The 14,127-nt window shown below is 42.0% G+C and overlaps 1 protein-coding gene across 12 annotated transcripts in view; it reads left to right on the top strand.

Annotated features, from left to right (window-relative positions):
• The window catches only part of CPNE8 (copine 8), a 296,010-nt gene that overhangs the window by 79,347 nt on the left and 202,536 nt on the right, over nucleotides 1-14,127 (top strand). For all 12 annotated transcript variants that reach the window (XR_012156821.1, XM_073328394.1, XM_073328405.1 and 9 more), the window contains one exon: nucleotides 3,544-3,620. Coding sequence is in view for 11 of the 12 variants with exons in the window: in XM_073328394.1 (XP_073184495.1) it covers nucleotides 3,544-3,620 (77 nt within the window). In the remaining variant the exon portion in view is untranslated. The remainder of the gene's footprint in view (nucleotides 1-3,543; nucleotides 3,621-14,127) is intronic.

Below are 14,127 nucleotides of genomic sequence, written 5' to 3'. Positions count from 1 at the left end.
GAATTTCAGGTGTTTCATAGGACAGTAACTTTGTATTTATGGAGTGATTCCTGAGCATTGTCAAGCATCTACAGTTTTCACTGAAGTCAACTGAAGCTTTTTTAAAGGGAATTGTGGGTCGTTGTTTCAGGCTCTTTTTCCTATTTAGTTATTCGCATCACACATGGATGTTTTGAGACAACAGGTCCTTCTGTATGTTATACCTTATTCAGTGATGAGGTACCAAAACCTTAACAACCGGTTCCCTATAAAAAGTTCTGATTTAAGGGATGTGCCAAGGGGTGGAGGGGGCGGGGGTGTAACGGCAGGGAAGAGATTGCACAGAGGCAAAAGGGGTTTGTGACAGGGAGGGAGTGGCACAAGGGAGAAGTGGGCAGGAGGGGGTTGTTGCAAGGGGCTGGCAGGCGGGGGTGTGTATGTGCCCGGGGTTGTTCCAGTGGGGTGAAAGTGGCAGGTAGGGGTTTGCACAAGGGAGGCGCGGGCAGGAGGGAGATGGCAAGGGGGGGGTAGGGGTGTCCCGAGGTTGATGCAGGGGTGAAGGTGACTGTGGCTGGCTGTGGGGGGTTGCTGGGTGGAGGTTGCCCAGAGGCAAAAGTGGCAGGACAGGGTGGGTTGTTGGGGTGGGGGATGCACAGGGGAGAAGGTGGGTGTTGGAGGGGGTGGCAATGGCTGGGGGAGGGATGCCCGGGTTGTTCCCAAATACACCCCCTGGTGCTCCGCGGGGCCGTGCGGCTCTCCGTGGCCCAGCTAGGTACCTTGTAGGTGGAGTAGACACCCAGTTTCTCCACCTGAGGAGTAGAGCGCAGCTGTGCCTTCTTCCTTGTGCCGCAGGCCGAGCTGGGCTCCCCGCCACCCCTGGGGCTCCCAGTGGCAGTGGCGGTAGCTGCTGCTGAGAGCCCTGGGGGCGGCGGGGAGCTCGGCTCGGCCTGTGGCGCGGGGAAGAAGGCGCAGCTGCTAGAGCTAGACCCTCCCCTTCCCCACTCTGCCGCTGGCTGCTCCCTTGAGGGGAGGGATTGGCCGCGCCGCAGGCGGCCCCTCTGGAGGTGGGGAGCAGCGGCAGCCTTGTGTTCCGCTGTTTAAAAAAAATTTGGGGGGCACCAGTTTTTGGCGCCCCCAACCACTTGGTACCCTAGGCGGCCACCTAGTCCACCTAGTGGTTGCATCGGCCCTGCCCGACAGACCCCCCAGAACTCCCACACCTACCCAACCCTCCCCCCATCCCCTGACCGCCCCCCCCCAGGACCTCTGCCCCCTCCAACTGCTCCCTTCCCCTTATATAACCCCTTCTCCCGGCCTGGCCCCCTTACCATGCCACTCAGCACAGCGTATGTGGATGCTGCGTGGCCCACTGGAGCTCGCAGACCCACCCCCTTACCACACCGCTCAAAGCGGCAGGAGCTGCAGAGCTGCCCAGGAGCAGTCCAGAGCGCTGGTGCTGGCTGTGCAGTACGCTGAGGCTTTGCGAGAGGGGGAAAGGTGGGGGAAGGGCCGGGGGAGCTTCCCCAGCTGGGAGCTCAGGGAGCCGTAACTATTTTTAACAACTGGTTCAAAATTTAACAACCGGTTCATGTGAACCGGTGTGAACTGGCTCCAGCTCACCACTGACCTTATTTAAACATGTATAAAAATACTGTCGAACCTGTATAGCAGTGTTTTAGGCTGAAAGGTCATTTTTGAAACTTTGCATTATATTTATTTGTGATTATTATATTTATTTGTTCAGCGTGTCTTAATGAATGATTCTTGTGCCAATAGTGTTATTGATGAGAACTGCAATCACTCTATTATTTTCTGTCTAAAATACTTATTCACTAAAGGGATTAAACCACTACATGTCTTCGCTTGTCAACTTGTAAAACCGCATAAGGTCTTTCTCATATATAGAATTTATGGGAATAGATGCCATGGAATGTTAACCTCTTGTCTTGAAGTGAGATGGGTTTTTAAATGTGATTTGGTTTCCAGTATGCATAGTAGCCTTATCAGAATAAAAAATCAAGTATCCATCATTAAAGGGACACTTTCAACTACTTAAAGCCACAGTGACATCTCTGAGGTTGCATAAGGTACAAGTCACTGTAGAACTCAGTCAATTGTGTTATAATTTGGTTAGGGGGAGGCTTATAGACATGCTCATTTATACTTATTTTTATTTAAATTACTTTTATTGATGAAATTAATAATTTACAAAGCAGTAGATGCAACTGTCAAGGTTCCTCCCCCACTCTGAACTCTAGGGTACAGATGTGGGGACCTGCATGAAAACCACCTAAGCTTACTTTTACCAGCTTAGGTTAAAACTTCCCCAAGGTACAAATTAATTTTATCCTTTGTCCTTGGAATATCCACTGCCACCGCCAAACTCTAACTGGATTTACTGGGAAACGTCATTTGGACACGTCTTTCCCCCCAAAATCCTCCCAACCCTTGCACCCCACTTCCTGGGAAAGGTTTGGTAAAAATCCTCATCAATTTGCATAGGTGACCACAGACCCAAACCCTTGGATCTGAGAACAATGAAAAAGCATTCAGTTTTCTTACAAGAAGACTTTTAATAGAAATAGAAGTAAAGGAATCACCCCTGTAAAATCAGGATGGTAGATACCTTACAGGGTAATTAGATTCAAAACATAGAGAATCCCTCTAGGCAAAACCTTCTGTTACAAAAAAGACACAGAGACAGAAATAGTCATTCTATTCAGCACAATTCTTTTCTCAGCCATTTAAAGAAATCATAATCTAACACATACCTAGCTAGATTACTTACTAAAGTTCTAAGACTCCATTCCTGGTCTATCCCCAGCAAAAGCAGGATATAGACAGACACACAGACCCTTTGTTTCTCTCCCTCCACCCAGCTTTTGAAAGTATCTTGTCTCCTCATTGGTCATTTTGGTCAGGTGCCAGCGAGGTTACCTTTAGCTGCTTAACCCTTTACAGGTGAAAGGATTTTTCCTCTGGCCAGGAGGGATTTTAAAGGGGTTTACCCTTCCCTTTATATTTATGACAGCAACATTTTATGCTCTGATTTTATAAATTAAACCTAATCATTACTCTCAGGGTACCCGGAGATCACTGATGTTACTGGTGCACAAAGTAGTCATCAGAAAGCAAAGTTAAATTTCAGGTTTATTTGAAAATAAAGGACAAAAAAATTAGGCAAGGGGGAATTATTGCTAGAAAATGCTATTTAAGTTTCTAAGAAAGTATTACAAGAATTAAAAGTTTAATTTTTAATGTAAAAGAGTAACTGAAAGAAACTCCTTTTACTTTAAAATTAGAAATACGGTAATATGTATAGTATACAATGTAACACACCCCAGGTTTTTAATGTACCTAATTTTATATCAAATGTAAGTAAAGTCTGACTTATGAATCATTGTGTAATTCCACAACAATATTTGGCAGAATATAAATGCGTATACAGATAGTAAAGCTCAATAATGAAAAACAGGATAAATGTGTTCTAGGAAAGTTCAAAGACCAGATCAATGAAAAAACAGGATGTATTGGTGTCTTATGACCTTTTTTCTTGCTTTTCAGGATTTTTTGGGACAAGTGTTTTGTACACTAGGAGAGATAGTTGGATCACAGGGAAGCAGACTGGAAAAGGCAATTGCGTAAGTGCATCATTCTTGGATAAATAAGCGCTGCCTCATAAGGTGTGGTCATTTCTATTAATTTATAGAGGTACTTTGCCATCTGCATTGTGGCAGACACAGCGTCTTGGAGAAAATAAATTGATAGGTGACTCAAATAATTTTCCATTATAGATTTTTATTATGTTTCTTTTCTGTTTTGGGTAATTATCAAATGAATTGAAGATGTATTTAAATATCTTGTCTCCTTTCTTTGTTCTCAACTGTCTTTTAACTACATTGAGTGTAGTGCCTTAAGTGAGATTTTGTTCTTTTTTGGGATGATGATCCGTTTTATATTTGTAAGTGTAGGTTTAGAAATGGTTCACTATAGAAACAGCTTTGATTATGGTTTTAATCTTGTCAATAAGATAAATAGCTAGCTTTTAATTTTAACCTTAATTTCTTATTCGAATGCTGTCCCTGTGGGTTCTCCACTTCAGGTGTTGGTGTGTCCCAGTGCCACCGATCAGAGATTTTCAGTAGCAGTGCCTGGTGTTGGGGCGTGCATGTATAGTAGCTACCTCACTGTGCCATTGGCGCTTCATCTAGCACTCACGTGGCCTCACCCCCTCAGTTCCTTCTCAGCTGTTCTTGGGTGCAGACTGAGCTCCAAAAGCAGGGTTGAAAAAACCTAGAAGAGAGTTGGAAATAGTTGTTTGTTAACTTTTAGTTATTAGTACTTAGTTCATCGTTAGGCTTAGGTTTCTGTTTTTAATTAATTAGACTTTTCTCTAAACAAACAAAACACGGGGAAAAACCTGTCTGTTTTTTCTCTTTCATTGAAATGTTTCCAAAAAAAAAAAGAGAGAAAACAAAAATGCCAGGCTCTCCAGGCTTTAAAAGAAGCAGTTCGTGCAAGGATGCTATTACTGTCTCCGGTGGGCACTCGCAGTGCGTCCGTTGCTTACAGGAGGTGCACATTCCTCAGAAATGTGCCCACTGCAGCAACCTCAAAGCCAGAGTGAGGAGGGATAGAGATCTCTGGCTCAATATGATTCTTATGGAGAAATCCCTACTGCCACCTTCTGATCCTGGAAAAAACCCATTCGGGGGGACTTTCAGGGTGGATTTGATTTAAATCAAATTGATTTAAATCATTAGTTAGGAAGACTTGATTTAATCATGGATTTCTACATAAAAGTGCATTCTTGTTGGTTGTTATAACCTTAATATATATTCTTCACAACTCAGAGATAGATGTAGGTTTCATTTTTAGAAGGTACACACTATACATTTTTAAAGTGATTTATTTTGAAAACTTTTCAGATTAGTTTTATAGCTATATCAGAAAGTGAATTATTGGTTATTTCATTTACTAACGGTAATTGAAGCAGATAAGTCATCTCCTAATGACTTCATAAATATCTCCAAGTCAGCAGGTTAATCCATTAATATTTGGAGGATTTTCTTGCCATGCTGTATTAGGAGGAGAACGTCACCAGACAGACATTTAAATGTTATGTATTCTGGATTTTTTTCTTCAACAGCGAACATATAATATTTTAATAAAACATGCATATGAATTTTTGAATTTAGTTAAACATTCAAGTTTTTTTAAAATCAGTTTTTTGGTTTTGTTAACTATTTTAGTTAAAAACAATTTTAAATGAAATGTTTAAAAAACAAAAATTAAATTGACTATTTCAGCCAGGTCAACATCAGAAACTTAAAATATTGGCTTTCTGCAGCTAAGTCAGTTGTCTTCACCTTCATTTTCCTGTTTGTTCTTAATCTGGAAAAGAAAAACAAGCTTTCCTGCTTTTTCAGGTCCCAAACTATTTCTCAATTTGGAATTAATTAGTCCAAAGGAAGAAAATATTCTTTCTACACCAGCAGAAGAAGCTGCTGCTGCTAAAAGTGGGATTATCACTTCAACAGTCTCTGAATCCAAATGCTTAAGTGACTTCCTCCAGTTCATTGGAGTGACTTTCTTTAAAACCTCATCAGCAAAATCTATTTCTTGAATGGTTCACCCTTACCTCTGAAGTTTATTATAGTTGGCATTATGGAGGAATGATTGTGGGATGTCCATGTCACAGCCAACTCCTCTTCTTCAGCAGTTAAGGTTTGACCCTGGTACTGAGTATTGAGACTATTTGCAAGAAAATGAGCTGGAGATAGTGCTTGTTCCATTTGTTTTTATAATGCTTGTAATTTAACTCTGTCATTGCATATTTCTTTTTTTAACATCTCACTCAGTTCCTTCCAAATTTCAACCATATCAGCAATAAAGCAGCTATTTCCCTGCATTTTGTTCAAGGCTACAGAAATAGGCTTCAGGGTATTCAGCATGTGTTCAACATTTCTCTTAAGCCTAATGTTGAGAACTTTGGCTGTGACGGTGCCATCTATTTTTTTCATGATTTTGTTCACAAACTGTCATTAGATTAGGCCAGTTTTTGAGATAGTGCTCAAAACAGTCCACTCCTGAGTTCCATGGCATGTCTTGTGGGAGAGTTAGCTTGGTTCCTCCCACTTTTTTCAGAGCAGCTGCTGCAAAGTGGTAGTTACGGAAGTATTTTTCAATTTCAACAAAATTAGCCTTATTTCTGGAACACTGAAGTCTTTGGCTAGGAGTTGCATCAAATGAGCACTGCAACCGTATGTTATTAGCTTGGGATTCTCTTCTAAACAATTTCTTCTCATCTTGGATACATTTGTAGCATTGTCTGTGACCAAGCTGCGTACTAGAAATTTGAAATTTTTTTCAGTTTGTTATAGCTTTTACTGCTGCTTCTTGTAAGTATTCTGCTGTGTGTGCATTTCCTGATGTATCAATTTTTTCTGTAAGACAGACATTCCCTCCTTCTGTTGTCACACAAGCACAACAGGATCATTGTGGATATTGCTCCACCCATCAAGACTCAGGTTAACAATTTTATGCTCTAGACCTTTTGCATGCTGCTCAGTTTCTCTTTCATACACCTTATCCAGCAATTTGCCTGCGACATCTGCTCTGTTGGGTGGACTGTATCCTGGTCTTGATGAGTAAACCTCTTTTTGTAATCCTCTGGTTCTGATCACAAACTTATCTATGGTTGTTTCTGGGTGATGGAGATTTTTTTTTTCTTTTTGCTACAGGTGATATACTGTGGCTATGTGACATACATGATGATGTGACTGAAACACTATGATTGGCAGATAACTCTGAAACTATAGAAAATGATGGTGATCTTGAAGGTGGATAGTCTTCAGAATCCTGTATGTTGAGGATGGATTCTCCTAAACAAAATAAGTCAATGCAGTTATTTAATTATTATTACCATACTGCTCATTTAGTATTACTTATTGCTTTCACTGACACTCAGTACTACTTTAAAGGTGAAATTGTAAAAGGAAGATCTGCCAATTTCAGCTATTTATTTATCACAACTGCATCTAAAATGATAGTACCATAGTTGTTTGAGCAAAAAATATAGAGTAACATGAGAATTCAAGAATAGTCCAAAAGGAAGAGAGGCAGTCCTTAAAGAAGAATGATATAAAAAAGTTTACCAACCTAAAGATCCTGCATGTTCAAACATGTTCGTTTCATCATCTTCAACACCGCTTCCTCCTGAGAAGGAACAGTTTTCATGATGTTGTTTCATTCGGGAAACCAGACCTTGCATTTCTTTGTTGCACTGTTTGCATTTTGCATGCATGCTTGTCTTACCCACAGGTAGAGGAACTTCATTAAAATATTCCCAAACTGGGTCTCTTTTACGGCCTGCTGCCATTATAGGGTTTCCTTTCTAGTGAGAGAATGGTAGATCTCAAATCAATGAAGGCTACGCTCAGAAAGACCTCAAGACTTCTGGAATATGCTGCTCAAACAGTTTCACTTTTGTTTCTAGTGCCTGTCCCTCTCCCTCTCTTCTCACATTTATCTCCAGACTTCTTCTCCTTTGTACAGATCTGTTCTGCCCCCAACAATCTTCTATTCATTGAACTTTTTGAAACTTTGCACTTTTAGAGAGAGGTAAGGGATTGACTCTGTGTACACAAATTTGCAGAGGGACAATAGGGTTGAGGTCTGTTATTTCTTGCCTCTCTATTATGTATGTATGTATTTATTTTTATTTTAAAAACATTTTTGCTGTTAACAAGGATGTTATCTCTGGAGACACAAATCCACAGTTTAAGAACTGCAAAACTAAGCATCTCTGATGGTATCTTCTAGACTGAGCACTGAGTCCCATTGGTTTGATAGAAAGATTAACCTAAATAATCTATACAGAAGCCCCTGGAACCCCATAAAAATGGGTCCCTAATCCATGAACTATTGGAACTCATTTACAAAACTTTTCTTAAATGTTACATGAATATATTGTCATACTATAGAATTAGAATTTGTAATCCCTATTCCATGATGAGATACCTTTGAGCTATAATGTATCTTAATTAAAACTATCTTTTAGGTAGGTTTTTTCCTCAAAAAGCATTTTATCAAAAAAATCCAATTTAAATAAAAAAAAATTCAATTTTTATTTATTTATTTTTTAAATCATTGATTTTTATCCATCCTAGGGACTCTCTAGGCGCCTCCTCCCTGGACAGAGCGAGTACCCTTTCCTCCAGAAAAAGGAGGTAGAGGGAGAAATCTCCCGCACATGGAGAACCATTAAAGAGAAAATAGGATAGGTGGTTTTGGTTTTGTGGAACATTGGCCCACCTTCTAATGGGAGAGGGGGAGTATGGTGTGGATGGCCTCCATCTCAGTAGAAGGGGAGCCAATTTTCTTGGGGACAGGCTGGCTAAAGTAGTCAGAAGAGCATTTAACTTACGACAAAAGGAGAAGGTGAAAAGAGGGAACAAGATTCAGATGTTGGGAACAAAATTAATCAAGAAACCAAAGGACATGAAGAAAAAACATATAAGAGACAGAAGGAGAAATTTATGGCCAGCAGGCTTAAGGACAATAAAAAGGGGCTTTTAAACAAAAAGAATCTTAACAGTGGTCCCATTACAAGATGGATATAGTAGAGTTGAAAAGGCAGAATTGTAGGGTAATTAACAATTGGAACAATTTACCAGAGATTGTGGTGGTGTCTCTATCGCTGGCAATTTGTAAAGCAAGATTGGATGTTTGTTTTTTCTATAAAATATGCCCTAGTTCAAATAGGAATTATTTTGAGGAAGTTCTGTGGTGTGTGTTATATAGGAGGTCAGACTATATGATCACATTGATCTCTTCTGGCTTTGGAATCCATGAAACCTTAAAGCAGTCTGTTCTGGCAGCAGTGAACAGGGGTGTACAACTTTGGAATTTTAATAAAATTGATTAACCAGACCCTACTTAAGGATAGAAAATGACCAGAACTGGACCAGTGATAAAGCTAGTGGTGAGCCATCTGGTTAAATAATTTGTTAAATATTAGGGCTGTCAAGCGATTTAAAAAACTAATTGCAATTAATCGCATTGTTAAACAATAATAGAATACCATTTATTTAAATATTTTTGGATGTTTTCCACATTTTCAAATATATTGATTTCACTTACAATACAAAATTATTCTGATGCTGATCTAGTCTACAGAGTTAATCAGAGCTCTGATAGGTAAACCCTTGTGGATTGGGAGTCTCTCACTGTTTTCAGACCACATGTAATAGGGTCACCCTCTTCCCATCTTCTTTGCTTCACACTGACTGCTCAGAGACCTTTTTTTGTAGATACCACCTTGTTGTTTGTTTACTGTTTCACTCCACCACCTTTTACTTCGTAATGAAGTCTTAGTATTTATAATGCTATCCAACTTTATTACTCCTTTTGCAGAAGGTGGGGGAGGTGTCTCTTTCCTGAGAACTCCATTTTGTCAACACCCACTATCCCTTTTCTCCTCCCAATTCACTTCCTTCCTGTGCTCTTTTATCCAGTCTTCTTGTTAATGAGCTAATTAGCTCATGAACTTCCCAGCCACAACCTTATCTGATAATCAGAACTCTCCTTAGTCAGGCACTCTCTGAGGACCTAATTGGTTCAACTCTGTCACACGCTTGCCCCCTTTGCCAGACAGAAGTGTATTCCTTTCCCCATGCTGTCCCCACTTTACCAGAAGTGCTACTCAACTTCAGCCTTTCTTTGCTCCCAAGGTGGTCATCCAGGATCCCCATGTAGGGCCCATCTATTCTTTACCCACCAAAATCAAATTTTACTGGTGGAGGTTACCCCCATAATTCCACTTCAGCCCACAGGTCTTCACACCAGGGGCAACCCCGGGGGGACTCTCCTTGTTCTTGTCCTCTTTGTTTAGTGGAAGGACCTGCTGGTGCCCCTCCTCCTCCTGATTACCCATGGTTGCTTGTTCCCCTAACCCGCTGAACCTCTTGGGATCCCTCCTTTTGGAATTCTGTAGGTGAGAGTTCTGATAACTGCTCAACCTCTGTTAATGAGCTCAGGTTATCTTTATCCCCTGAGATTATTTCCTTCTTTTATTTTCTTCTTTCTCTTGGGCACACCCCTCTCTTTATTTTCTCTTTGACATGTTCTCCTGTTTATTATTTTCCAACCCTTTTACATTTAACAACTCCTTTTTTTCCCTTTCACTGTGGGTTTCACACCTTCCCTCTGGGATTGCGACACCCCTTTGCCTCCCTAATGGGAAGGGGTTCCGGTCTGTGCCTAACTCAGCTGGGTTTGGCAACCCACTTCCATTTAAACTTCCTCCAAACTTTCTGTGCCATAGGGCAAAATTTCTTACCCCCATGTATACATTTAAGCTTCTCTCTTGCTCTGTAAATTAGCCAATGGGGTTTCACCAACTCCCGCCTGATTAGTGAACAGATGGAGGAAGGGTTCACCAGACCCTTTGATATCTCTTTCCCAACATCACAGAAAAAGTTGTTAACTTCCTTCCTTCTCCCTGCCCAGGGTTCTGGCCCAACCGCAGATTTCTGTAAACCCACACTCCATTTATGGGCAGGCTCTTTTTATATGTTCCTGCTGCCCATGCTGGTAAACACAATAGCCTGAGACCCCATGGGTGCTCCTCTAGGCTGCTCCTTCTTCTTCTTGGTGTCCTTTCCAGATGTATGCTGGCTGGTCTTCCTCCCTGTGTCAGTCCCCTTAAACTACCAGCTCCCTCTGGGAATGTCCTCCTCTACAAACTCTTTTGTTAGTTTAACTGCTGTATATGGGGTAACCAGTTTGATGCTGCCTGACCCATATTTGGGTATTCTCCAGGGACTCTGAAGGAACTGTTCAAATATGACAGTATCCATGATATCGCTCATACCTTGGGTGTCTGACCTCAGCCAGTGAGAGGCCCAGTCTGGCAGTTTTTGAGCAAATGCCTTGGGCCATAATCTCCCAGGCTATCTTGTGTCTCAAACTTTTTGCCGGTATTTCTTTCTGTTGAAAGCCCCACCTGGTTGAGGATGGCTGCCTTAACCACTTCATAATCCTCTACCTGCTGGTCACTGAGAGCCATGTAGACTGCCTGAGCTTCCCCTGTAGGGCCCATATTCCCCGTCTCATTCTGCCACCACACCTACTCAAAAATGATCAAAAACCTGTTAGGGTCATCCACAGGGCCCATCTTGCAAAGGCCTACTGTGATGCTTTTCTCTAGGAAACCAGAACCACAAGCCACTGTTTTACCCCTCTGCCTTAGCAAATGAGAGTTTGGCTGCTGCTATGCTGAGTGTCAGCTCCCCGACACACCAGACTGTCTGTCTGCTTGCTTTGGAAACTCCTCAAAGCTGCGCCAGTCTAAACCTTGCCTTGCAGATAACAATCAGTGAACCCCAGTCCCAAGTTCCCCAGGGACATCTCTCTGCAGTGTGCAGTCCCTCTTACTGGACACTCACAGAAGTTAGAGACAGAGCACACACTAGCTTTTAGTTTAGCTGAAGACTCACCCTTCATATAACAGCACGGAATTGGTTTATAGTAAAACTAAGATAAGATTGTTAATAATGAACAGAGATTTAAGTGATACTAAGCAACAGAAAAAGAGACAGGTATAGCTACAAACAAAACAAAAGACACTTCCTGGCAACTAAAACTTAATCTTAGCAAATTACATTCTTTGCCTAAGCAGTTTTTTCATATCATGTTACCAGCATCTCCAGGCCAGGGATCCAGCTTCCACAGAATCATCGGGTACTGTCCCCTTTGTTCTTGAAGTGATGGATCACTACAATGTCTTTTTGTTCCTCTTATATTTTTCAAAGTCCATTGTCTTTGTCTCAAGAGCCAGGAATAATTTTTGGGGGTGCAGACTGTCCCCTGGTGTGCTCATTAAACTGTGTCCTCTGCTTTTTCTTAGCTTGATTGCTTTGTTTACCTTATATGTAAACGTACTTTTCATTAACTGCTGCCTCATTCTAGCACACATGCATATCTGTTTGTACACAACCCAGACATACATCACGCAGTGATATTCCTGACCGGCATATCACTGGCTTACATATGATACCTTTTTTTGGGTATGTATTATAACAACAGTGTGTCAGGCCCGATATGACTCACCGTATAGTGGGCTCTCTGACAGTGGGCATTGAGGGGCTCTTAAGGTCACACCTACTCCCAGGCACCTGAATGCTGATTCATGCTGCAGGTCTCAGTACCCTTGGTAGTAGCTATTGATGCACCTGGGATTATTGTCTTATAAATTCCAGCAGGCTTTTTTGTTGCTCAGCCTGCCAGACAAACAAGGACTGTCTTTCCAAGTGGTGGGGCTGCTAGTAGCTATTGATGCACCTGGGATTATTGTCTTATAAATTCCAGCAGGCTTTTTTGTTGCTCAGCCTGCCAGACAAACAAGGACTGTCTTTCCAAGTGGTGGGGCTGCTGGAACGTCTTCAAGGTCTTCTGAATTTCCTTCTGCTGTTCAACCAGCCATCTCCTCCATCTCCCGACTTGCTGAACCTTTACACCAGCTCGCCCATCAAGCTTTCCATTTCTTTGGATAAAGGCAGGATACTGGACAAGCTCCCGTGTGTGCAGGGTCTCCTGGCTCTGTCCTCTTTGCTTTGCACAGAGACCGCTCAAAGACCTTCCCTTTTGTAGATACCACAGTGTAGTTTGTTTGTTGTGTTTCACTCCACCACCTTTCACATAGTATTTTCAAGGCTATCTAGCTTTACTCCCCCTTCTGCAAAAAGGGGAGGGGGAATGTTTTCTTCCAGAGAACTCCCTTTTGTCAGGCCCTCTAGCCTTTTTTCTCTTCTGTGTCTCCTGTTTCTTCCCTTCTTTCACTTTCTTCCTGTGCTCTTTTATCCAGTCTCCTTGTTAATGGGATAATTAGCTCATTAGCTTCCCAGCCCCAGCCTTATCTGGTAATCAGGAACTTTTTTTTTTTTTTCTTTTCCCCTTAATCAGGCCCTCCCTGAGGGCCTAATTGGCTCAACATTGAGCAGAGTGCTGGTTCAGTTGCTGATTCCCAGCATTCTGTCACATCACAGTAGACCTCATCAACAAGCTCCACACATGCCCCCACCCCAGCGAGGTCACATCTCAAGCTTTTGAGACACATGGCAGCATACACCTCTGTCATACAGCGTGCCAGACTTTCCCTCTGGCTGCTGCAACACTGCTTAAAATCAGTATACATACCCAAGAAATAATATCAGCACAGACCGACTGGTCACCACCCCTGCAGAAGTCCTATCTTCTGAATGTTGGTGGACAGATCCATTCCAAATACACAGCAGAGTTCCATTCTCTCTATCACTCCCACCAAGACCGTGATAACAGATGCCTCCGCTCTGGGATGGGGAGCCCACCATTTAAAAGTTCAAGGGAAATGGTCGCCATAGAAGGCCTGCCTGTATATAAACATAATAGAGTTCAGAGAAACACAATTTGCCTGAATGCCTTTCTATCCTCCTGAGGTCTCACTGTCCAAGTACTCACTGATGACACCAGGGCAATGTGCTACATCAACAAACAGGGAAGGATGAAGTAATTCCCTCTCTGCCAAGAAGCAATGTACATATAGGAATGGTGGTTACATTACCACATCACACTAGTGTTTATCCATCTGACCAGTCTACAAAACACCCCTGCAAATCACCTCCGCAGACCTTTATACAAATTAGTAAATGGTCGGTCAAAGATCCCATCCTTCTCAATGTACTTCTGAAATGGAAATGACCGTCTTGATATTCACTAGACAGTAGAGCTGGGCAAAACTTTTTGGGTGATAGTTGGTTGGAGTTCAGTTTCAGTCAACCTGAAAGTGTTTGTCAATGTGACACAATAGTTTTGGCTGGGGAAAAGTGTTTTCAGGGTTAGCTTTGACAAAAATGAGAGAGAGAGAAAGAGAGGTGGGGTGTGTGTGTGAGAGAGAGAGAGAGTTAGGTCAGTTGCCTGGGATGGGGGAGATTGAGGTTTTGAATCCCCACTGTGGAGCAGGGACTTGAACTTTGATCTCTCCCCTGCCAGATAAGTTCCCTAGCCACCAGAATATAGACTATTCCAGGGTGGGATACTTTCAATCTCTCCTACTGAAGCTGTTCTAATTTGTATAAATACTTAAATATTAATTGGGCCAAAGAAAAA

Source organism: Lepidochelys kempii, chromosome 1 (assembly GCF_965140265.1).
Source record: "Lepidochelys kempii isolate rLepKem1 chromosome 1, rLepKem1.hap2, whole genome shotgun sequence".
Lineage (NCBI taxonomy): Eukaryota > Metazoa > Chordata > Testudines > Cheloniidae > Lepidochelys > Lepidochelys kempii.
The sequence above is the reverse complement of the archived record's forward strand: the minus strand, read 5'-3'. Positions and strand labels throughout refer to the sequence as shown.